Source organism: Amblyraja radiata, chromosome 12 (assembly GCF_010909765.2).
Source record: "Amblyraja radiata isolate CabotCenter1 chromosome 12, sAmbRad1.1.pri, whole genome shotgun sequence".
In the NCBI taxonomy this organism is placed as follows: domain Eukaryota; kingdom Metazoa; phylum Chordata; class Chondrichthyes; order Rajiformes; family Rajidae; genus Amblyraja; species Amblyraja radiata.
This window is the reverse complement of record NC_045967.1, coordinates 41,255,337-41,281,075: the sequence shown is the minus strand read 5'-3', so window position 1 is coordinate 41,281,075 and position 25,739 is coordinate 41,255,337. Positions and strand designations below refer to the sequence as shown.

The following is a 25,739-nucleotide window of genomic DNA, read 5'->3' as shown; positions in this document are numbered from 1 at the left end:
TTTTATTTCAAATTTACAGCATCTGCAGTTTTGTACCTTTTGAAGTCTAACAACTCACCTCTTTGAATTTCATGTCACAAAGGTCCACCATACTTTGGGCAATTTGGGTCAGAGGATGCTTCACACCTGCAGAGACAAACAGATGCTTAGTAGAGCCACTCCACAAATCACTTCAATGGCATTATACCAAGATACATATAACCCACCATTGCACCATCCTCATACAACCATCATCATCCAAGCCATAGACTTTAGATTTTAATTTAGACTTTAGAGATACAGCATGGAAACAGGCCCTTCGACCCACCGAGTCCACGCCAACCAGCGATCACCCTGTACACTATCACTCCTACACACTAGGGATAATTTACAAATTTACCTAAGCCAATTAACCTACAAACTTGTATGCCTTTGGAGTGTGGGTGGAAACTGGAATGCCCGGAGAAAACCCACGTGGTCACAGGGAGAACGTACAAATTCATAGACAGATTCCATAGTCAGGATCAAACCCTGATCTCTGGCGCTGTAAGGCAGCAGCTCTACTGATACGCCACCCTGCCACCCTTGACTTGGAAAATCTCTAATATACTTACTTCCTATAAAATGATTATATCGTACTATTCATCTGAATGGAGTTACAGCTCAATTACACAAAGCGACAGGTGAATTGTCCCTCAGGTTTTCTTCAGATAAGCCATGTCATACAGTGTAAGCAAAATCACCAACTTGTATCTCCTCTTGTAGTCTCCATTTCCAAGTAATTATCTAATTTTCATTTCGCAGAATTTATAGACTATTTAAGTAATTCAACTGTGTGATCACCTTGCCACAAATATTGCGTGTCTTCATATTACTGTCTTACCAATTATTGAAGTTTTATACAATGCTCACAATCATCTTTTTCAATAGATTGTCCCTTTAGCATCTCAATCTAATGAAAATGGTGTCACATTTTAATTCCTCACAACAACATTTTTACCCCGTATCCTCGCAAATAAATATATTTATATCAGTGCTTGTATATCCTTCATATATTGAGGTCCCCAAAAATGTACATATTATTTCTAATAAAGTCTAAATATTGTATAATTTAAATATTTCATTTTAAGGAAGCCCATTTCCTCATATTGTACGATCTAATTGTATTCTTATATTCTTATAGTAGAAACAAGGGACTGCAGATGCTGGTTTATAAAGGACACAAAATGCTGGAGTAACTCAGCAAGTCAGGCAGCATCCCAGAATAACATGGATAGGTGATGTTTTGGATCCCGACCCGATATGTCACCCATCCATGTTTTCCATGGATGCTTCCTGACCCGCTGAGTTACTCCAGTTTTTTGTGTCCTTCTATATTCTTATAGTGTTTCTTTTGCTCTTCTGATAGAGGTTTGCCATGAGCTGTAACTCCATTCAGATGAATAGTACGATATAATAATTCCTTTTCTCATTCTCATTTCACAATTTTTTCCCCAAAAGAGCATTTCTGCTGTTGTTTGCTCATCCATTCTAATATTAGTTACTCAATTACTAGGTACACAACGCTACCACCACAATTACTATTTTGGCAGAGCAGATTCCAAAAGGAGTATTGAGAAACAGAAGCACTCTAAAATGTAATTACAACTGTGAATTTAAGCAAAGTTACTGCTCTCACCATTATAAGTAGCACAGTTTTTAACAATGAGTTCTACAAGCTCTCGGAATTCTTCCCGTGAATGACACATTCGTTTGCGGACATTCTCTCTCAACGTCTGCAAGTCCATTGGTTTAGTGATAATTTTGTAATAATCTTTTACAACCTTTGCATTAACTGGTGTATGGAATGGATAAGTCTGGCGGAGAAAGAGAAAAAATTAATGCAGAAAATGCAATGAAATTCAAGTGTCTCTCTCATCTGAACTAACATGTTATCTGCTGACACAACTACATAAAACAATTTAATAAGAAAATTGAAACCGAATACTATTATGCAACATGTTAACATAATGTTCCAAAGGGTTGTATATCCAGTAGATACTATTCCAAGAAGGTTCAAAGATTGCATTTTAGGGGCCTCTATGTCTCTTATGTCTCTAGCTAGTGTCCACTGCACCAATTTAAATCATTTTGCGTGATCCAGCAAAATCCACGAAGAACTGGATCAAGATTCCCCGAACTGCCAATATTGGACTCATACAACCCGGAAAAACTTTTATCCAATCAGTCTGAAATGAATTTTAATAAAGGCGCAAGGGAACAAGACCTCAAATTTAATTTCTTATCAATAGAGCATTAAAATGGATATGGATAGGGCCTAATGGCACCTGTCATTGGTTATTGAGTGGGGCAAGAGAGAACTTTGTATCCTCCCGAGCCACAGGCGAGGCTCCAGAGGACAAGAGAGGAGCCAATATTATTGCTTTGTTTAAAGTGGGAACTAGAGATAATCTAGGAAATTATAGACAGGTGATCCTCACATAGGTTGGGACGACAGATGGCACAATGGGCTAAGTGTTCGGCTGGCAACCGGAAGGTAGCTGGTTCGAATCCCGCTTGGAGTGCATACTGTCGTTGTGTCCTTGGGCAAGACACTTCACCCACCTTTGCCTGTGTGTGTCCTTGGGCAAGACACTTCACCCACCTTTGCCTGTGTGTGTGGATGTAATTATGTGAAGCACTTTGGGGTCAATGCAAGTTGACTAAAAATGTGCTATATAAATAAAGAAATTTTAAATTTAGGTTGGAAGGCAGCTATTGGAAAGGATTCTTAAAAATAGCATTGACTCACATTGGTAAGACATTCCGTACAAATTTGATTGAGTATTTTGAGGTGATCAAGGTGATTGATGAGAGTAAGTCAGTAATTTGGACTACATAGATTTCAGTAAGACATTCAAAAAAATCCATCTTGTTAGGTTGATTAGTAAGGTCAAGATGTATGGGATCCACAATGACGCTGGTTTGGATTCAGAACTGGCTTGCCCACACTGGACAAGGGATAATGGTGAAAGGGTGTTATTCTGGCTGGAGGTCTGTGAAGCTAGTAATTACACATACATGACTTGTACAAAAATGTAGATGAATTGGTTAGTAAGTTTGCAGAAGACACAGACATTGGTGGAGTTGCAGATAGCAAAGAACATTGTCAAAGGATACATATCAGTTACAATTATGGTGGTGGGGGAGGGGGGGGGGGATGGGATGGCAGATGAAGATAATCTGAGCAAGTGTGAGGCGTTGCGCTTTGGAAAATCGAATGTAAGGGGAAGGAATATGATGATATGCTTACCTTCAAGAATCGGGGCATTGAGTGCAAGAGTCAGGAGGTAATGTTGCAGCTATATAAAACTTTGGTTAGGCCACATTCGGAGTATTGTGTGCCGTTCAGGTCACCCCAATTCAGGAAGAGGTGGAGGTTTTGGAGAAGGTGCAAAAGAGGTTTGCCATGAGGCTACCTGTATTAGAGGGCATTAGCTATAAGGAGAGGTTGGACAAACTTGGACTGTTTTCTCTATAGTGTTGGAGGATGAGGGGAGACGATTGAAGTATATAGGTTTATGAGAGGCATTGAAATGGTAGGCAGTCACAATCTTTTTCTCAGGTTGAAAATATCAAATACTAGAGGGAATAGCTTTAAGGTCAACGGGGGAAGGTTTAAAGGAGATGTGCGGGGCAGGTTTTTTTGCATAGATCGTGGTCAGTGCTTGGTGGTGGAAGCCGATACTATAGTGGCGTTTAAGAGTCTTTTAAAAAGACACATGAATTTACAGGGACATGAATTTACAGGGAATCGGGAGATATGTATTACATGCAGTCAGGCGAGATTAGTTTAATTTGGCATCATGTTCGGCACAGACATTGTGGGCTGAAGGGTCTGTTGCTGTGATGTGGCAAGTTCTATGTTTCTAATAATTGGCCTTCCCCCTGATGAGGTTAAATTATATTACATCTATAAAACTCTCACATTTGCTAGGTCTCGCATCTCATTGATAACTCCTTCCAGTATGCTTGACAGGGTCACCATCGGGTCTGTCCGCCTTCTATGAATGGACTTGTGAGGTCTCTATTAAGAGAAAACAAAAGCAAAATTCAAGATCTTTGCAGTTCCCTGACTAAACCAAGAATAAAATTCAACTTTAACTGAATAATTTCCTCATGTATATAAACATTTTGTTCCTCACCAGAAAATCTAGTACAGAAGAAGCACAAACTTTCTTTAAATTAATAATGTTGAAACAAAGATCATCCTACTTGGCTCCTGTCAAACTCTGTATCTTTTGGCTGACTTCATCCCCATCAGTCTTTTCTCTAACCATGGCAATCTTGGTCTCCTGCTTGACTAAGTTTCAAAGTTAAAGTTCAAAAGTTTTATCCTCTCATCAAAATAATCTATTCCTCTGGAAAATTACCCATCGCCTCTCATATTTAATCATCATCACCACTTATATAATCTCTGGGCTAGACACAAAATGCAGGAGTAACTCAGCGGGTCAGGCAGCATCTCTGGAGAAAAGGAATTGGTGACATTTCGAGTTGGAACCCTTCTTTAGAAGAGAGTGATGGGCTCTGGGCTCACTCTTCTCCCCTGCACCTCTAAGCAGACTTCATACCATCCAACTTTTCTCATTTTCATTATCATCCTCAATTAACAAAAAACCTGACTTTCCTCCTTGCCCCATTCACAAATGTTTTCAGACTTATCTAAATCGACTGTCGCCGTTTCTATTATTTATCAGTCAATTCCCTCCATTCATCAGTCATGTCAAGTGCTCATTCTACAGTATCAGATGCGACCAACTCAAAGGTTATTATTCTCAATGGAAACATGCTAACTTAGCACACAAAGTATCTTTCTGAATACATTCACACCAAGCATCTGTGGCAAAACATTGAATTTTAACAAATGAAGTGCTAAGAATGAAACATAAGGAAAATCATAGTCTAAGCTAGGTCTATTTGCCCATGTTTGGTCCATATCCCTCTAAACCTTTTCCTATTTTTGTGCCTATTCAAGTGTTTTTTTAATTATGTTACAATACCTGCCTCTACTACTTCTTCTGGGTGCTTTTTCATATGCCCACCACTTATGTGAAAAATTTGCCCATCAGGTTCCTATTAAATCTTGCCCCTCTCACCTTAAACCTATGTCCTCTGGTTCTTGATTCCTCTGCCCTCAGGTAAAGGACTGTGCATTCACCCTGTCTATGTCTCTCATGATTTTATATACCTCTTTAAGATCACCCTCAGTCTTCTGCATTCCTAAGAATAAAGTCCTAGTCTGCCATTAAACTCCTTTAATAATTCATAAATTGTTTTAATGTTAGCTCAGACAATGATAGTTGCATTAAGGAAAGCCGTACAAGTGAAAACACTTACATTCAGGTAATCACAGTGGACGGTCGTTCCTACCCTTCTGCGGCGTTTTGGAGGAAGCTGCTGTTTGGGGAATTTGAGGACCAAAGATTTCCTGCGCACTTCATCTGCACTTTAGTAGCAAAGAATAAAGTAAAGTACAAATTAGAGAAAGGATATAGTTGAAGGATGCGTCAGAAATTAAGATACAGAAATATTTGTGTCACATTTCAGATGAAACTTTGCTAATGCACAATGCCATGTGCCATAGGCAGATTTACGTAGATTTCACATGCAACTGAGAGCGCAAAAAATTGATGTTCAGATATGGTAGCATTTTATCTTCAGAGGCATGCATTAGTTACTAAACAATATGAGCTGTTTATTTTGCCTTCCAATGTTTTGGTTGTTGTTTGATATAATAATGGACTTAAAAACAATCATGAAAATTAATTCCAAATGAGGAAAATCCCGGAGACAATGTATTCATGAATCTGAAATCCAAAGATTATTTTCACTCAAGTCTGTTACATTTCAAATCTCAAAGTAATGAGAAGTTGTGTTCACAAATATTGCTTTCGGAATGAAAAACTTCTTATTTACATTTGGACAATTAATGTTATCTGCTTCCCCATCTCCCAAGGAAGCTTTTTCCAAAGAATTATCCCACATTCAATGCAATGTTTCCAGAAATCTGTTTTCAATTTACTGCATTTCATGATGAAGAAACTGTTCTATTGCTCTGGAAAAATGTGAACTCTTTATGCTAGACATTATAAATCCACTTGGAATCCACAAAACAGTATTCACATTGCCACTTGAGAAATAAAAAATATTTTGGACAAACGTTCTGTAAATCTCAGTAGGTCAGCCAGCTTTATCATATCAAGAAACAGAGTCTCAGATTGAATTCATTTCAGCTTGAAACAACCACATCAGTTTCCCCAGCTGCTGCCAGGCTTGTTGAATATTTCCAGTGTTCTTTTTTTCACTTAACATGAGAATTGTGCCCAACACAATCAATTACCATAATTCATTCCACACAATTTGTTTTACTAAGAATGATACAGTATGGAAACAGGCCTTTCGGCCCAACTTGCCCACACCAGCCAACATGTTCCAGCTACACTAGTCCCACCTGCCAGCATTTGGTTCATATCCCTCCAAACCTGTCATATCCATGTACCTGTTTAACAGTTTCTTAAACTATGGGATTGTCCCAGCCTCAACTACCTCCTCTGGCAGCTTGATCCATACATCCACCACCCTTGTGTGAAAAAGTTACCCCTCAGATTCCTATTAAATCTTTTCCCCTTCACCTTAAACCTATGCCATCTGGTCCTCGATTCACCCACTCTGAGCAAGAGACTCTGTGGATCTACCCGTTCTATTTCTCTCATGATCTTATACACCTCTACAAGATCACCCCTCATCCTCTTGTGCTCCAAGGCAGAGAGTCCCAGCCTACTCAACTTCTGCCTACAGCTCAAACCCTCTAGGCCTGGCAACATCTTCGTAAATCTTCTCTGTACCATTTCCAGCTTGACAACATCTTTCCTATAACACGGTGCCCAGAACTGAACACAATACTCTAAATGTGGCCTCACCAATGTCTTATACAACTGCAACATGACCTCCCAACTTCTATACTCAATACTCTGGCTGATGAAGGCCAATGTGTCAAAAGCCATTTTGAACACCCGATCTACCCGTGACTCGACTTTAAGGAACTATGCAACTGCGCTCCTAGATCCCTTTGCCCTACAACACTACCCAGAGCCCTACCATTCACTGTGTAGGTCCTGACCACGTTAGACTTCCCAAAATGCAACGCCTCACATTTTTCTGCATTAAATTCCATCACTCAATCCTCAGCCCACTTGGCCAATGGATCAAGATCCTGCTACAATTTTTCACAACCATCTTCACTATCTGCAAAATCACCCATTTTTGTATCATCTGCAAACTTGCTAATCATCCAAATCGTTGATATAGTTGACCAACAGTAACGGGCCCAGCACCGAACCCTGAGGCACTCCACTAGTCACAGGCCTCCAGTCCGAGAAGCAACCTTCCACCATCACCATTTGCTTCCTTCCATAAAGCCAATTTTTTATCCTTCCCACGTGATCTAACCTTCCAGAGCAGCCTACCATGAAGAACGTTGTCGAAAGCTTTACTGAAGAAAATATTATTTTATAACATTCTTTGAAATGTTGCAATATTCTTTTTGTACTGTGGTAACCAGTAGTCTTTACCTGTATCCATTATTTATAAAGTGGGCAGAATTAACTTAATATTTTTACTTACTATTGCCCTCTATTACATGTCAAAAGTTGATTTTCTGTGCTCCCTGTCACTATAAATGTTCCAATAAGTTTAATTTATCAGCCAGCACCGCCGATCAAATTCTTTGTAAATGTACCTTACCTTCTTTTCATAGAACATAGAAAAGTACAGCATTGAATTAGCCCTGAAGCCCATAATACTTGTGACAAACATAATGCCATGATAAACTAACCCCATCTGCCTTCACATGATCCGTACTCTAACCTAAAACGTATTCTATCCATACCTAAAAACTTCTAATGCCACTATCGAATCTGCCTTCAGCAATGCCCCTGGCAAAGCATTCAAGACATTTAAATCCATTGTATATTAAGTAACTTGCACAAGAACTTAAGAAATACAAGCAGAAGCCCATTCAGCGCTTATGCTGCTCCACCACTCAGTAACGCCACGGCAGCTTTCATCGAGATGCACCACTTTTCTGTGCTGTCTATGTCTTTCATATGCACACCCATGAATAAACATAAATTTTAAATGAGTTGAAACTTTTATGATGACAGTGTTTGCTGCTGAAAAGAACGCACTAACCTTGTAATGACATACTTCAGTTTAATTCTATAGGATGAATGCAAAACAGCATCCTTCTTTTGCATAACGCTCATCCATGCAAAAGGAGCCTCAAGCTCATTATCATACCAAAAACAATGATACTTTATAATTTCAATACAAAAGTTATTGTGAATTTTTTTGAATGGAACATAGGCAGATACAGTGCCCTCCATAATGTTTGGGACACATACCCATCATTTATTTATTTGCCTCTGTACTCCTCAATTTGTGATTTGTAATAGAAAAAAATCACGAGGTTAAAGTGCATGGACAGGTTTTAATAAAGACCATTTTTATATATTTTGGTTTCACCACGTAGAAATTACAGTAGTGTTTATACATAGTCCCCCCACTTCAGGGCACCATAATGTTTGGGACACAGCAATGTCATGTCAATGAAAGTAGTCATGTTTAGTATTATATTGCATATCCTTTCAATGCAGTGACTGCTTGAAGTCTGCGATTCTTGGACATCAGCAGTTGCTAGGTGATTTTTTTGATGATGCTCTGCCAGGCCTGTATTGCAGCCATCTTTAGTTTATGCTTGTTTTGGGGGGTAGTCCCCTTCAGTTTTCTCTTCAGCATATAAAAGGTATGCTCAATTGGGTTCAGAATCAGGTGATTGACCTGGCCACTCAAGAATTTACAATTTTTTAGCTTTGAAAAAGTTTTAGCTTTGTTGCTTTAGCAGTATGTTTGAGATCATTGTCTTGCTGTAGAATGAACCGCTGGCCAATGAGTTTTGAGGCATTTGTTTGAACCTGAGCAGATAGGATGTGTCTATACACTGCAGAATTAATTATGCTACTACCATCAGCAGATGTATCATCAATGAAGATAAGTGAGCCAGTTCCTTCAGTAGCCACATGTGCCCAGGCCGTAACGCCCCCACCATCGTGTTTCACAGATGAGGTGATATGCTTTGGATCTTGGGCAGTTCCTTCCCTCCTCCATTCTTTGCTCTTGCCATCACTCTGATATAAGTAATTCTTCATCTCATCTGTCCACAAGACCTTTTTCCACAACTGTGGTTGCTCTTTTAAGTACTTCTTGGCAAACTGTAACCGGGCCATCCTATTTTTGTGGCTAACCAGTGGTTTGCATCTTGTAGTGTAGCCTCTGCATTTCTGTTCATGAAGTCTTCTGCGGACAGTGGTCATTGGCAAATCCACACCTGATTCTTGAAGAGTGTTTCTGATCTGTCGTACAGGTGTTTGGGGATTTTTCTTTATTATAGAGAGAATTCTTCTGTCCTCAGCTGTGGCCTGCCAGTCACTTTGCGATTATTAAGCTCACCAGTGCTCTCTTTCTTCTTAATGATATTCCAAACAGTTGATTTTGGTAAGCCTGTTTGGCTGATGTCTCTAACAGTTTTATTCTTGTTTCTCTGTCTCATAATGGTTACTTTGACTTTCATTGGCACAACTTTGGTTCTCATGTTGATAATAAACAGCAATAAAAGTTTCCAATCATGATGGAAAGACTGGAGGAAAGACTAGGTGCTGAAAGCTCTCTTATACCTGCATGAAGGAGGCAATTAAACACACCTGAGCAATTACAAACACCTGCAAAGCCATGTCCCAAACATTATGGTGCTCTGAAATGGGGGAGACTTTGTATAAACACAACTGTAATTTCTACATGGTGAAACCAAAATGTATAAAAATGGGCATTATTAAAATCTGACAATGTGCACTTTAACCACATGTGATTTTTTCTATTATAAATCTCAAATTGTGGAGTACAGAGACAAATAAATAAATGATGGGTCTTTGTCCCAAATATTATGGAGGGCACTGTATACAAAATATGAAATTAAAAAGTGATCCAACTTCATGCCATGTAATTTCAATTTTATTTTATTTCAATATTATGACAGAGAGACATTCAGTCATAAACCAGCAATGGTCGTTTTGCACCATTGGTTCCTCAGCTCACACATACACCAAATATCTGATCCTGTGGTTCCTCGTGTATGAGCTGGATTACTGTTGCGACAACACATCATCAGTAGGATAGGACTAACCTGTCTCATGGTAGGAAAACAACAATTTACCTAACCAGCAATCAGCATTGTCACAATGTGATATGGTCTGCCTCATGGCCACACATGTGAGCAAGCGAGACCATTTGCAGACTGAAGAGATGGAATATCTCAGGATGTGATACTGATTAAATTTCTCTTCCAGATCTGGGAGTATTTGAGAGAGGGTAAACTGGAAAAACAGAGAGAAGTGAGAATTTTCCTTGCATGATACCACCTTTGGGGTAAATCTCATGGATCATTCAGCACCAAAAAGGCCCTGTGGTCTTTAATCAAGAGGCCACAAACCTGCCACACACATTTTTGTTCTAATTCTATCAAAACATATACCCATTTTCTTTTTCAATACTGCCTTGCAGAGGTCAACTACACTGAATTCATCAATTGCTGTTTTTCATTAAAAAATCAAAATTTATTTCTTACCTCTCAATCAACTGTTTTCCCAGAACAATTTTGGTTCCTTCTACTTTAATAAGTTCCTCGTTGTCAATCGGTATAACAGTCTTTTCAAGTTCCTCCTCTTGTTCTTCTGTCATAGCAACTGGGTTACTTGGTGGAGCATTCGTTTGATAATACAGAGGACAAAATTTATTGGTCCTCATGTGTCCAATGGCACCACAAGCACCACATTTTAACTATTAGAAAGGAAAAGAAACAATGAGATTTGAGTTTCATGCTGAACCACCAATTGCAAATGGTTTTAGAAACCACATTTTGACTCCAGAGGTTATTTATAAACTAGCTCCAAACATGGTTCCTCTATGCGCCAAGTACAAATCTGGTGTATGCATACAGAAAGGATAGAGTCATTTTTTATTATTCTTTGCTTAATATATGTGCTCTCAGGACCACATCCTAAATGCAATTCCAACCTGCCTTAAATTTGCTATTGACAGTGCTATTTTCCCAGAACAATCGCTGGGAAAATAGATCCAGAAAAGTGACTAAAGGAAAGGTGGTGCGAAAATCACCCACACAATAAACAACTTCCAAATCAGGTGGTATCCGATTTGCAGGAAAACCTGCAAGAATGTCATTTAACATGATCTCATTAGTCTATCTCATTTAGCATTTTGGGACATCCACACAATAACATGTCCTGAAATCAAAAACAAGATATGGTTTCCATTGGGACCAAGCGGTGGTCACTCCAACCAATGCACTGCAGCTGGCACAGGAACACTGGTGGGAATGTTAAATAGGCTGATCTTTTGCAGCTGCTTTTCCCGTTCCCTGCCAGGATTTGGGCAGCACACTCAATAGTGATGCTGACACTCTTTGATGATGGACAATGAAGTCCCCCACTCAGAGTACATTCTGGAATTAGTTACCTTAAGGTCAGGTCTTTCTTTGACTTTTTTGGGTTTCTTTTCTGGTGGTCCTTTTAATTTCTCCTTCTCCTGATTTCGTTTGAGTCTCCTAAGCTGCTCCTGAATTCTGCGACGTTCTCGTCGCATTTCCTCACGATGTTGTTCATCAAATAGTGCAAATTTACGGCTATGAAAAATAAACACCAAATCTTAAAACAAAACATAATGCGTCCTTTTCTTTCAAATGCCTATGTTTTTGAGTTCTGTGTCCATTGCCTGCTTAGACCATTACATGGTGATACAACATTTTCAAAATATATCTATTCCTTCCATCCAAGAGAGATAATGTATCAATTTGTCATCGCATCCCACAGATTGCATCTCCAACAGTGCAGCATCATCCAACAGTGCACCATTGCATCATTCACTGCTGATTCTGAACACAATTGTCCTTCAATGAACTGTTGTTACAAACCTACCCAAAGAGTTAGTTTTATTTTCTAATAAATTCCTTTGCAAAGTTCAAGCCAAACATTACATGGCTCCAAATGTAAATTTATGCTCCATGCACAACGATGAACTACAATTACTATGCAGTGCAAGTTGAATTTACATTATTGCAACAAAGATTTAACCTACATAAACTCTTCATCCTTTGTTGTCCGAATTCTAACATATGCATCGATAACAGCAGCTTTCCTAACAGTCTCGCATCTAACGTACTCCTTCCCATCTTCATCTCGGAATGTACGATAGATCTTCAGCCGTCGTCCTGTGGCTGAGGAGTTAAGACTGGTAATGGAGGCTGTGTCATCATCTTTGTGAAATATTCCTGGGGTGGGTGTGCTACATGCTAAAAAAAAGAGAAAAAATGTGGATGTCACATTGCTAATGTTACCAGGCTTTATTGTTTATAATCCAAACAAAATAATAAAAAGCAGTTCCTGATGGAATAGTTGGTTGAATACCTAACTTTCCACTCTCCCCTGGATCCAAATACAGTTCAGACAAAAGAGATAAAAGTCAAATTACTATGATGCAGTCAAATCCTGTATGAAACAAGTTTAGGCTGTCCTAAATTAGTTCCTCCTTTCAATGGCACTTCATAGCAAAACATAGAAAATTTGGCACTGAAATGCTGTTTCACCAAACAGAGCAGAGGATGGCTATTGTGGTGTTTATCTGCAATGCAGTAAAATATGATCAAAATAGACAAACTTAAATCTGTTAGTTCTATTGTTGTGTATTTTAGGCTTGATATCAGTACCAGGGGTGAAATTGTTAAAAAATATATATATTCCCTGACTCTCATATCTCATATAAACAAAAAGAATGGAGGGATAAAAATAACCTTATGCAAAGAATGGCACAGCAATAAAATATATGGCAATGAGTTCAATATCCTTTGTATTTTGGAGAATGCTGGTTGATATTCAGTACTCAGAAGATATGGACTCAGTTCCATGGTATCAATTGCCCTCGAATATCTCACTCATGTATGAATCTAAGCATTGTTACATAAAAGATTAAGACACCAACATTGGTAAAAAAATTGAAGTAATTCACTCATACATGTTACAATCTCTTAACTCAGCATAGTTAATCTTATTCAGGATGGAAATATGGGCCTTCACTCAGTCATATTATGCATAAGCTCTGTAATATTTAAGGGAAATTCAAATGTGTTTACCACTCTTGATCACTGATCAGCCCATTTCAAGAACTCCCACAGTTTACCCCACATTCTTGGCACAAAACTTATATTTTGCTGAAGTCCAGTGTTGCAGTGCTAATTCTTTGTGTTAAACAGGGGCGTCATTTCAGGTTTTGCTGTGGCAGGGGGGCAAGCTGGTCTCCCAAGAGGGTCAAACAAGATTATAGCCTATCACTACATCCCAGTGTATAACGAGTACAATAAAACATATAATTTAATAATATAACAAAATATTGCATGATTGCACATTAATTATCATGAAATATAATTATCAAGCAAGTAAAGAAAAATGCCATAATCATGTATTTTTATAGAGGTGCCGGCCCGGCACCAACTCGCCGGTCCCTCCACTGACACTCCTTGACTTGACCGCTCGCCCGCCCGGTGCTCCACCGCTGGACCGCTGCACCGCCTGCCCGACCACCTTGGGGCCGAGATGGCCACCACGAGGAGCAGCAACAGCATCCACCGCCTCTCCGACCCTCACCGCCTTCCAGGCTAAACCCAGACCTGGACTACCGAAACTGCCACGGCTGCCGACTCTGACCTCCTCCCTGGGGCCAACGCCGCTGTCGCCGTTCTTCACTGTCTTCCCGGGACCACCGCCGCCGTCGCCAACTCTCACCGCCTCCCCAGGACCACTGTTCTTCGCTGTCTCCCGGGGCGACCGATGATGCTGCCACCGACCCGTATCTCCACTCCAGCCCCCCATGGGCCTCCACCAGCGACTCCGCTGGACCCTCGCCTCAGCACCCCCGTGTGCCTGGGTCCTGGACTTTCTCACCGCAATGCCCCAGGTAGTCAAGATGGGGGGAAATACATCGAAGTCCCTCACCCTGAGCACAGGATCCCCCCAGGGTTGCGTCCTCAGCCCCCTACTGTACTCCCTGTACACACATGACTGTGTGGCCAGGTTCAGCTCCAACTCTATAATCAAGTTTGCTGATGACACTGTGGTGATGGGCCTGAGTGTCTCTGAGGATAGGCCTGAGTGTCTCTGAGGATAGGCCTCAGTGTCTCTGAGGATCCTCCAGTGCTTCTACTCAGCGGCTGTGGAAAGCATCTTGTCCGGAAATATCACGATTTGGTTTGGGAACTGCTCTGCCCAGGACAAGAAGGCTCTGCAGAGAGTAGTGAGTTTGGCCGAATGCACTATGGGAACTTCACTCGCCCCCCTGCAGGAACTATACATCAGAAAGTGCAACTCCAGAGCCAACAAGATCATGGGAGACCCCTTCCACCCCAGCAACGGACTGTTCCAGCAGCTACGGTCAGGCAAATGCCTCCGTTGCCATGCTGTGAGAACAGAGAGGATGAGAAGGAGTTTCTTCCCAAAGGCCATTAGGACTGTAAACTCCTATCTCTCCAGGGACTAACTTTACTGTACCATTTTACTGCTGTGTGGTGTCTTTTTAAAATTGCTGTTTTTTCTCTCCTTTTTCTTCTCTCCCACAAATATGTCATATGTGAATATGTGATTCTGTTCCATTCTGTTTGTAGTTTATTTGTTTGTTTTTTTGCACAATTCGCGAGCATTGCCACTTTTCATTTCACTGCACATCTTGTATGTGTATGTGACGAATAAACTTGACTTGACTTGAGCACGTGGTCTGACTCTGGTGGGTCCCATTGCTCCCCCCCCCCCCCTCCTCCTCCTCCTACATGGAACCTCAGTAATGATGGGTCTTCCCCATCCCACTCTTTTAACCAGGTTACCCCGACCACACACCCGCTAGTTAAAATTACCCGGTTTGGTTTGGCTTTTTTTTATTTTTACAGAGGTGCCGCCAGCACCGCACCTCTACCGAAGACCAATCACTTATGTCTATTAAAACAAACTCTAACATCATGAAAGATTAAAAATATAAATAATTTCTACATATTTCACACCAAAAAACAATGTACAGTTCTGTTCACCTATCTCTGATATTTAAAAACATCCATTTTGAATAACATAGGCATGGAGATTTTGAGCATTTTCATTCAAGAAACAAGTCAAACCTATCGAGCTTCGATCAACATTTGCACCTTGATCCATTTAAGACCAGTGGTACTTGTCGTACCAGTTTTCACCATCTACCCTCATGTACTGACGCATCACATGTTCTCCTTCAGACTCACTTGGCATTGGTTCTTTCTACTCCAGCACCAGTACACAAATAACATAAGTTAAATGGTACCAAATATCTCTCCTGCAACAATACCAAGCAAGTGTCACTCACATGAACCTTTCCTGTCTTTCTTCTCCTTCTTATCACGGTCTTTATCATTTCCAATTTCTTCTCCCATTAACATCCTCTGCAGTTCTTTGCGTTCCTGTTCCTCACGCTCACGAGAAAGTTGTGAGCTTGTTTTCTTATTCTGTAACATGTTTTCAATATTTTTTCCCATTTCCTCAAAATCACTGTCTTCTGCTGAGCTGCTGTCTGTGTCTGTAGAGAGAACCTCAGTTGAAGACAGGACCCTAAAAGTGAATAAAGGAATTCAGCATTCTGAATTACACTTGTCAATCGTGTGAAAAGCATTTATTTTTCAATTTTGAAACCACTAACGGAACTGTCAAACAATGCAATCTTCAGCTGGCTCGGAAGTCAGCCCAAAGGTCATCTCGACAAACTGAAGATCAGTCCAAATCCTTTCTTTGGCATTAGCATGAAGAATTCCTGTCACAACATTAGCATTTGAATTGAGTAGTCAGATATTTTTGAAAACAAGTTGATGGATGGAATTCTTGTGATCCCCAGGGTGTAAATGTGTAGATTAAGTATTAGCATCCTTTACAGTGACAGTCTACTTCTATACTGTATTCACGTCATAATGTGAGAGAGATACAGCAGGAAAACAAGCCCTCAAGTCCACACCAATCAACCACATGGTTACACGAATTGAATGTTAATCCCATTTTTTAATTGAGATATTATGAAGTTGCAAATCATTTCAATCTTTAGAAAATATGACTAACTGTAAGGATCAAAAAATTGTTAGATAGGAGCATGTTTCCAGTCTGAATAAAAGAGTAACCCAACAAGTTAAAAGATTATCCTTCAGTCATAATCATTCAGACCTAGTTCTTAGGCTAATTTTAAATCCATTGTATACCCTTCATAACTTCTACACACTTGCATTATCAAAAGATAGATACCAATATCTGATTCTATATTTGATTGAAGTTTACACCTAAAGTTAAGATATAATGATAACAATTGTTTCCTACTTGTTCTGAAGATCAAAAATGCGCTGACATTCCTCCTTGTATCGCTCCTGATGTTCAGCCACTGAAAATCGTGATCCACGGGCAAATTTGCTCATGGGAGTATCCCCTGACCTGGCTTGCTCCGTTGACATTGTACGCACAACATCGATCACTTCCCATCGAGAGAGCTTTTTGATCTGTCATAAAATGAAAAAAAGATTTAATTGAATATTTCAGATTTACAAATTTTCCGCATAAAATTAGAAAGAATTTTGTATCGCAGTGCTGGCATAATTAATTTAAAAAAAGTTTTATTAAAATAACCTGATATCTAAAAGGTTCTAAAAATCAATGTTACTTTTGTTCCAGCAGAGACCAGTGAAGGATGCATTGCTGGTATAGCTACATACTGGAACAACTTACTTCTTCCTCTGGAACTCCAAACTTCCGAAGGAGCTGTTTGGCATTTTTCAAAGATAGTCGCCTGAGGTCAGCATCTGTTCCTGTAACTGTCTTCTTTACTGGTTGAGGCTGGTTGTCATCCTAGAAATGTAAAATAAAAATTTTATTTTAATTTTGAATTTAATGAGGCAACATAAATTAATTTGCGATACATGAAACAAGAGGTTCAATGTTTATCTTCACTAATAAAATTAATAAAACTGCAAGATAAATTGGAATCTGCAACTCAAATTTAATTTTTAATAAGCTGGAATATAAAATCTTAAGATTCTGTAAAAGCAGCTGCAGGTCCTTCAGCAAAACAAAAAATACAGGTGTATTTGTGGTATAATCAGACTTTCTCTCTATTCTGATATCATGTACAGGCTTTTGAATAACAAATGCAAAGTCCACCACCCAGGCTTGCATTTAAACAAATTCTGTGTGTCAGTATTCTACATTATCCAATGTTCATTTGATTAGTAACAATAAGTTCACCATATTTGTCCAGAGCTACCACATCAAAAATTACTAATTATTTTGTGAGGAGATCCATGAAAATTCCTAGATGGAGACAAAAAAGAGTTGGCCACTCTCTGCTCCCAGCACTGAGCATGTTATTTGATACAAATCCATCACAGGGGATAAACTATCGACTGACATCTATTATCTACTGACTCCCATATCTAAACTACACATCTTCAAGTCAAGTCAGGTCAAGTTTATTTGTCATCCCACAATTAATATGTGGATTACGGAAATGTCGGAGACCCTATACTTAGAAAGAATTAGACTTGTCTTAATGGACAAACAAGATATTTTCGATAAAATCTGGGCTCCATTCATTAAATATCTGAAGGGATAGATTGGCACAGCACGAGGACCCAACTGAAACTTGAACTCAGGATCAGATGAAAAGCTATACTTTATAATCTACGAACCTATCTCCATTGACGTATTACAGGTAACCCATGCCACCTCCTGTTTTTCTGGGGTTTTTTTAATTTGTAACTTTCTACCCTCTTTTTCTCTCTCTTTCTATAAAAAATAAAAACACTAGAAGCAGAAGTAATTGATAATTGAAAATTTTAATAATGTATGACTGATGTATATGAAAAGTTTTTTTACTATAATATGTAACTATACTTTATAATATGTCTACTTCTAATAAAAATATTAAAAAATAAAAATAAATAAAAAAAGATAATTTTAAGCCCAAAAAAAAAAAAAAGTTTATTTGTCACATACACATACGAGATGTGCAGTGAAATGAAAGTGGCAATGCTCGCGGACTTTTGTGCAAAAAGACAAACAACCAAACAAACTATAAACACAATCATAACACACATATACCTTTACATAATAAATAATGGAAGGAAAAACGTTCAGTAGAGTTAGTCCCTGGTGAGATAGGCATTTACAGTCCGAATGGCCTCTGGGAAGAAACTCCTTCTCAACCTCTCTGTTCTCACCGCATGGCAACGGAGGCTTTTGCCTGACCGTAGCAGCTGGAACAGTCCGTTGCAGGGGTGGAAGGGGTCTCTCATGATATTGTTGGCTCTGGAGTTGCACCTCCTGATGTATAGTTCCTGCAGGGGGGCAAGTGAAGTTCCCATAGTGCGTTCGGCCAAACGCACTACTCTCTGCAGAGCCTTCTTGTCCTTGGCAGAGCAATTCCCAAACCAGATGGTAATGTTCCCGGACAAGATGCTTTTCACCGCCACTGCGTAGAAGCACTGGAGGATCCTCGGAGACACTCTGAATTTCCTCAATTGCCTGAGGTGGTAAAGGCGCTGCCTTGCCTTACTCACGAGTGCTGAGGCATGTGATGCCCATGTCATATCCTCGGAGATGTGGACTCCCAGATATTTAAAACAGTTCACCCTATCCACAGGATCCCCATTTATCCTCAATGGAGTGTACGTCCTCGGATGATGTGCCCTCCTAAAGTCCATGATCAGCTCTTTCGTTTTTTTGATGTTCAAGAGGAGGCTGTTATCCTGGCACCAGAGTGCTAGATCAGCCACCTCCTCCCGGTAGGCCTTCTCATCGTTGTCTGAGATCAGGCCCACCACCACAGTGTCATCAGCAAACTTAATTATTGAGTTGGAGCTGAACCTAGCCACACAGTCATGTGTGTACAGGGAGTACAATAGGGGGCTGAGGACGCAACCCTGGGGCGATCCTGTGCTCAGGGTGAGGGACTTCGATGTATTCCCTCCCATCTTGACTACCTGGGGCCTAGCGGTGAGAAAGTCCAGGACCCAGGCACACAGGGAGGTGTTGAGCCCCAATTCCATTAGCTTCCCGGCCAGTCTGGTGGGGACTATCGTGTTGAAGGCTGAACTGTAGTCTATGAACAGCATCCTCACGTAGCCCCCCTTCTGGCTGTCCAGATGGGAGAGAGCGGTGTGCAAGACCTGGGAGACCGCATCGTCCGTGGATCTGTTCGGACGGTATGCGAACTGCAACGGGTCCATGTTCCGAGGGAGGAAGGCGCAGATGTGTTTCTTCACCAGCCTCTCAAAGCATTTCATGACTACCGAGGTAAGGGCCACCGGACGGTAGTCATTCAGACAGGCTGGGGAGGCATTTTTAGGTACCGGTACAATGATAGATTTTTTGAAGCAGGCAGGGACCACGGACTTGTCCAGGGAGAGGTTGAATAATGTAGTGAGCACTGGAGCTAGCTGCGTAGCACAGGACTTGAGTACTCGCCCCGAGATGCCATCGGGGCCTACAGCTTTTCTCGTGTTCACCCGTGTCAGAGCCCTCCTCACATCGTGCTCGGACAGCGAGAATGTGTGCACATTCCTCCCTTCAGCTTCAGCTTCACCTTCCCACCCTGCTTCCTGCAAAGACTCTACCCCCTACTCCCAATTCCTCCGCCTATGCCGCATCTGCGCCTAAGATGATGTGTTCCATACCAGGACATCCGAGATGTCCTTTCTTTAGGGAATGGGGGGTTCCCCTCTTTCATCATAGATGAGGCCCTCACACGTGTCTCTTGGGTACCGCACAGTTCTGCTCCCCCTCCCCCTAGTCGCAACAGGGACAGAGTCCCCCAAGTCCTTACCTTTCACCCCATTAGCTGTCATATGCAACACATAATCCTCTGACATTTTCGCCACCTCCAACGGGATCCCACCACTAGTTACATCTTCCCATCTCCACCCCATGACAATAAACTCTCTTGAATCTTGAATCTCTTGAATCTTGAATCTTTCCGCCCTCCGCAGAGACCGTTCCCTCTGCAATTCCCTGGTTAACTTATCCCTTCCCACCCAAACCACCCTCTCACCAGGTACCTTCCCCAGCAGGAAATACAACATCTGTCCTTATACTCTGTCCAGGGACCTTTCAGGTTAGGCAGAAGTTCACCTGCACCTCCTCTGACCTCATCTACTCTATCGTTGTTCAAGGTGTGGACTCTTATACATCGGCAACACCAAACGTAGACTGGGCGATCGTTTCACTGAACACCTTCGCTCAGTCGGCTTGGACCTATCTGATCTCCCCGTGTCCAAACACTTTAATTCACCTTCCCATTCTCACACTGACCTTTCTGTCCTAGGCCTCCTCCTTTGGCAGAGTGAGGCCAAATACAAATTGGAGGAACAGCATGTCATATTTCGCTTGGGCAGCTTACAATGATTATTGTTGATTTCTTGATTTCTCTAACTTCGAGTAAACGCTTACATCCCTTCTCTCTCCATCCCTCCCCCACCCAAGTCGTACCAGCTTCAAAGTCATCTTATTAAGTCTCATTGTCTGTACTCGTTTTCACATAACACACAGTTAACAATACGTTTCCTTTATCATCGTTACTTTGTTGCATATCTTTCATTCATTTGTTCTATATCTCTCTACATCACTGTCTATATCTCTAATTTCCCTTTCCCCTGACGCTCTGTCTGAAGAAGGGACTCGACCCGAAACGTCACCTATTCCATTTCTCCAGAGACGCTGTCTGACCCGCTGAGTTACTCCAGCTTTTTGTGTCTATTACTGGTACTGAATGTAGCCTGTCGAAGGGTGACAATTTCTTTGTCATCTTCATCCAAAGACTGGCCTACTAGTTTAGGTACTCAATGATTATATGCTATCCGCCTACATCCCTCCTCACATTATAACCACAAGGTCAGTTACGAACTTGTGGTGTTGAAAATTAATGACTAATGTAACTAAACTGTCTGTACGTTTGATCCAAAAATAGAATCCTAGAGCATACTACACTGGATATTACTGACTGCCCTGTCAAAAAACAAAAAAATGGTTTCAGTTAATAATACCAAAATGCACTCAAATCAAACTAATAATATAGTAATATTATGTTAATGATTTCATCCAAGTAATTCTGGCTTGTACTAATGGAACTGTTTTAATTTGAAACTTTGTAAATAAATTGAATAGATGAGCAAGTAGGCACTTAAGATGCATTCCATACATCTACTGATGCTACAAATAACAAGCAGTATGAAAAGTAAAATGGTTGCTGCAATGGTTGATAAAAAGTTTCCATTGCAGTAAATAGTCAGTAGAAATAGAAGAACAGTACTCAAACTCCAAGATATTACCTTCTGCTGCTGTGGTTTGTTGGGAACCTTGACATAGGAAAATCCTTCACCACAGCCAGTAGGATCAGCAACTCCTGTAACCTCCAGTAGGCACTTGCCCTTCATTGCAGCAATGAACGCCCGAGTTGTATTCCAAGGTGCCGTTCTGACCTGCAAGAGGGTGAGATGATGGAAAGGTCAGCAAATATGCCCTTGGTCTTGTCCTTCAAGATAACGATGGCTATGGACTTAGGACAGGATCTATGCTGGTGTGCAGACTGTAGGCTCGCCTCCCGTGCCCTTGGAGGTGCTGTGGTTGTTCCGAGGTTGACTGTGAGAAGCGCCCCAGTGCAAGGTGGCTGAGGGGTGATGATGACGATGATACATTATTGTCACATGTGACAACTCACAGTGAAAATCTTTGTTTTGAACAAGCAAGGTATTCCATTTTAACACAGCCCACTTTTAACACATTTCATTTGTGGTTCCCCCCAGTTCTTGTACGAGGGATAGCGCATTCGCAGGTCGATGTGTCTATAAAGTGGGCAACTGGAGGCCCTGCAGCAGCCTGAGGATTGCATGGATCGGGAGCTAATCAAGGATTTATCCTCTACTGATATCTAAACTAATCCAATCATCAAGTTTGCTACTTTGTCTGGCAAGCTTATATGACACCGCTCAGGATCTAATACTACCCTTGACTTTTTGATCCATTTTGTATCCTTACGTCAGACAGGAATGTACAACAGTTATTGTACAACTGTCCTACATCTGTTCCCATACTTCAACTGTTTTTGAGTGCCTATGATTATCCTGAGGCAGAGTTGCCACATGATCATTGCATCCCATGGGAGTACCATGCAGTGACGTCTAGAGCTTATGTGCATTATTATAATTTCAAGCGTTGAAGTTTTTACTTTAAGGAATTAAGTGTCCTTTCTGATACCTCATCATCAATCTTCAACTGAAATTCTTCTTCATTCTCCTCCTCTGGTGCAAAGAATGATTTTTCACCATATCCAGCATCCTGCAAGTATTGAATATGTAAGTTAGTGCAGTCAATCAACATTCAGTGATAAGTTTATTTGATAAAATCCAATAATTACTTTCAAACAGAGATTTATTTTAGAAGCAAAACATAGATTGTTTTCATTTGAACAATGTATTTTGCCTGCCGGCGTGAATGGTATATAAATGGAACACAGAGTACTAAACTGAATGTTTCATAATTGCTATGTTTCATCTAACCTTTAAACGCTGCTCTGCTGCTAACATGCTGTAATATGCACAGCACTGCTCTGGAGATACCATGGCTCGAATCTCTTCTTCAGTTGGTAATCGGAAGTCTGGTTTTAGCACCCACCAGTTTGAATCCATCCCTTCAAAGGCAGATTGAAGTAATGTAATGTAATAAAGTATGTTTATAAAGTAACACAGAAGGCTCCTGTTCAGTACATATACAGTAATTTGGCTACAAGCCTTACAATACTGAAATAATATGACCGAGGTTCTTTCTATTACTGCTGTAACAATAGTCAGCTTTACATTACTATAATACAACTAGGCCAAAGTGCGGACCCGTTGGGTCCGTTCCCCCAACACAATATTCCTCCACTCACCCATAGCCCAAACTGTGCAGGCGCGGATGACATTTTTAAAGTTTAAAATGGCAATAATTTAAAATATAAGGTCAATGTGAACGCATCTCACTCTCCCTCTTCAGTCCCTATTCGCCTACTCCATTGTCCTCTCTCTCCCTACCCTCCACCAACCCTCCTCTGCTTCCTCCCCTCATCCCCTCCCTCCCCTCCTCCATTACCTCGCCATCTCTGTTCCTACCCCGATCCTCCTCCATTCCTCCTCATCCCCCAGCACTCCCTCCCCTTCACCCTCCCTTCTTTCCCCTCTCCTCCTCCCCTCCCACTCAATCACTCACCCCTCCCTCTTCTTTCCCCTACCCTCAGTCACTCCCTCCCTCCATAACCCCTCTCCCCTCCCTACCCCCTCCTCTCCCCCTATCCCACCCCCCACTGCCCTCCTCTCCCTCTATCCCCACTCCCTACCTCTCCCGCTCCCCCCTCCTCACCCTCTATCCTCCCCTCCACCCCACACTCCCTCCTCCTCCCACCCTACCCCCTCCTCTCTCTCAATCCCCCCCAATATATATATATATATGTTGTAATAATTTTGAAGTAATGCATGAGCGCATTACTGTGTACATTCAAAAGCTTATACCTGTCCGTTTAAAGTCTGCACACAACTTTAATCGCTTTCTGATGCTGCTCTCAGAATGGGAAGGAAATGCCTTCTTTATGTCCTCCATGCGGATTCGACGTGGGCGATCCTTACTTTTCCAGAAAAGACGGTAAATAAATACCTATAAAATGTTAGCAAATATTGTATATCAGTCTTATAAAGGGTTACAATTTACAAGCTAAGTTAGCTCTAAATTAATGGGCATGTGGGACAGATTAGGTTTCAGGAATGTAAATTGGGGAATGGGGCTCATGGGAAAGTTCTGAGAGCTGGGGTAGACCTCATGGGTCAAAAGGCCTCCTTAAAATGAAATATGAGAATTATTCAATATTATCATCATGCTTACCTGAAGAAAATCTCGCACATGTGTGTTTGCACGTTTTGAATTTGGACCAGGAACTTCATAAAGCGGACATTGCTGGCCTACAACAAATATATCAACTAGCTCTCTAATATGATATCCTTGACGAGTTCGGATTACCAGAAAATCAGTTTCTGGCATCTTGTGTAGGTATATTGGACAACGGAAGAGGTTGTTTTCAAATGCCTGTCAAAACAAATGAAGAGCCATCAATTAAAACTCAAATTATTCTATTTATATTTCAACGACCTATGTTCAGTGTTGTCCCCTTCTTTATCGACTTAGTTTACATTTCGGAACTTCACAAATTAATATAATTTAGGAATCAATGAACCTCAAATGTAGACCAAACTTGAAGACAAAGCATCACCGGTGAAGATTCATATCACAAAGTTACGATACCATGGTTATTTTAAAACTTTTTTCATTGAAAAAGGTCTTTAAAAATAAAATAATGGATTAAAGATGTATGCCAGGACACAGCACCCATCGTGTTCTGTCCTATATCTGGATTCTACTCGCACTATCATGGTTCTAATTTCATTAAATGCTAAATCCCTCTGCTGCAACTACTTGAGACATCTCTGTTTAGGTGACTTTGTCTCTCGTTGAGTTGTCTGTAGTCTCATCGCTATTGCCTGGTTTTTTAATCAAAAGATTATGGCTTCAAGGCTCAACGTTGGAATCTGAACAATAAATCTAGTTCTTGTAGTACAGAAACTGTATTGTATTATCTTCTTTCTGATGTTCTATCAAACCCAGACCCTATCCTAACTTAATGTAAATATGCCATTCCATGTCATCTATAATCAACTAATTTGCAGTAGATTTGTGCAGGACATATTAAGCAGGTGGAATGAGCCAAAATCTTCAACTTAAACCTGAAAAATAATTGTAATATGCCTTTTAATACTGGAAAGGCGAGTAGCAATAAAAATATGTTCCCAGCATTGAGTTGTTCAAGTGAGTATAAGCAAACTGATAAATATGAACAATGACAACGATCACTGTGAAACGCAAAATATGATATGTCGAGGATGGTTCCACATCGGTTTCTAAAGGCATGAACATTGAATTCTCCAATTTTAGGTAATTTACTGACAAACAACACCCCCCACCCCCAACGTTTTTAGTTACCTAAAATTGGAGAATTTAATGTTCATACCGTTGGGTTGCAATTTGCTCAAGCAGAATATGAGGTGCTGTTCCTCCAGTTTACGTGTGGCCTCACTCTGGCAATGGAGGAGGCTCAGGATAGAAAGGTCAGTTGTTTCTATTGGAATCAAGGGATATGGGGAGAAGGCAGGCACGGGTTTTTGATTGGGGACGATCAGCCATGATCACAATGAATGGCGGTGCTGGCTCGAAGGGCCGAATGGTCTCCTCCTGCACCTATGTCCTAGTATGGGAATGGGATGAAGAGTTAAAATGGTTAGCATGCAGGAGATGCAGTGGCCCGAGGCAAACCGAGCGCAAATGTGTGGCTTGCGCTCGACCCGCCTACTGAATCTTCCGGTTGAAGGAACAGAACCTCATATTCCGCTTGGATAGCTTACAGTATGAACAACAATTTATCACAGGTCCTGACCTCCCCATCATCGAAGGGATCTACAGGAGTCGCTGCCTCAAAAA

At 40.9% G+C, this 25,739-nt stretch overlaps 1 protein-coding gene across 3 annotated transcripts in view; it reads right to left on the bottom strand.

Annotated features, from left to right (window-relative positions):
• taf1 (TATA-box binding protein associated factor 1) overlaps positions 1-25,739 on the bottom strand; it is an 81,840-nt gene that overhangs the window by 16,608 nt on the left and 39,493 nt on the right. For all 3 annotated transcript variants that reach the window (XM_033030614.1, XM_033030616.1, XM_033030615.1), the window contains exons 17-31: positions 24,093-24,293; positions 23,726-23,867; positions 22,739-22,869; positions 22,437-22,517; positions 21,512-21,661; positions 16,917-17,036; positions 16,515-16,690; positions 15,523-15,764; positions 12,226-12,439; positions 11,608-11,773; positions 10,700-10,911; positions 5,359-5,467; positions 3,947-4,045; positions 1,658-1,835; positions 59-126 (exon numbers count right to left, since the gene is read on the bottom strand). In XM_033030614.1, coding sequence (XP_032886505.1) covers positions 59-126; positions 1,658-1,835; positions 3,947-4,045; positions 5,359-5,467; positions 10,700-10,911; positions 11,608-11,773; positions 12,226-12,439; positions 15,523-15,764; positions 16,515-16,690; positions 16,917-17,036; positions 21,512-21,661; positions 22,437-22,517; positions 22,739-22,869; positions 23,726-23,867; positions 24,093-24,293 — 2,289 coding nt within the window. The remainder of the gene's footprint in view (positions 1-58; positions 127-1,657; positions 1,836-3,946; positions 4,046-5,358; positions 5,468-10,699; positions 10,912-11,607; positions 11,774-12,225; positions 12,440-15,522; positions 15,765-16,514; positions 16,691-16,916; positions 17,037-21,511; positions 21,662-22,436; positions 22,518-22,738; positions 22,870-23,725; positions 23,868-24,092; positions 24,294-25,739) is intronic.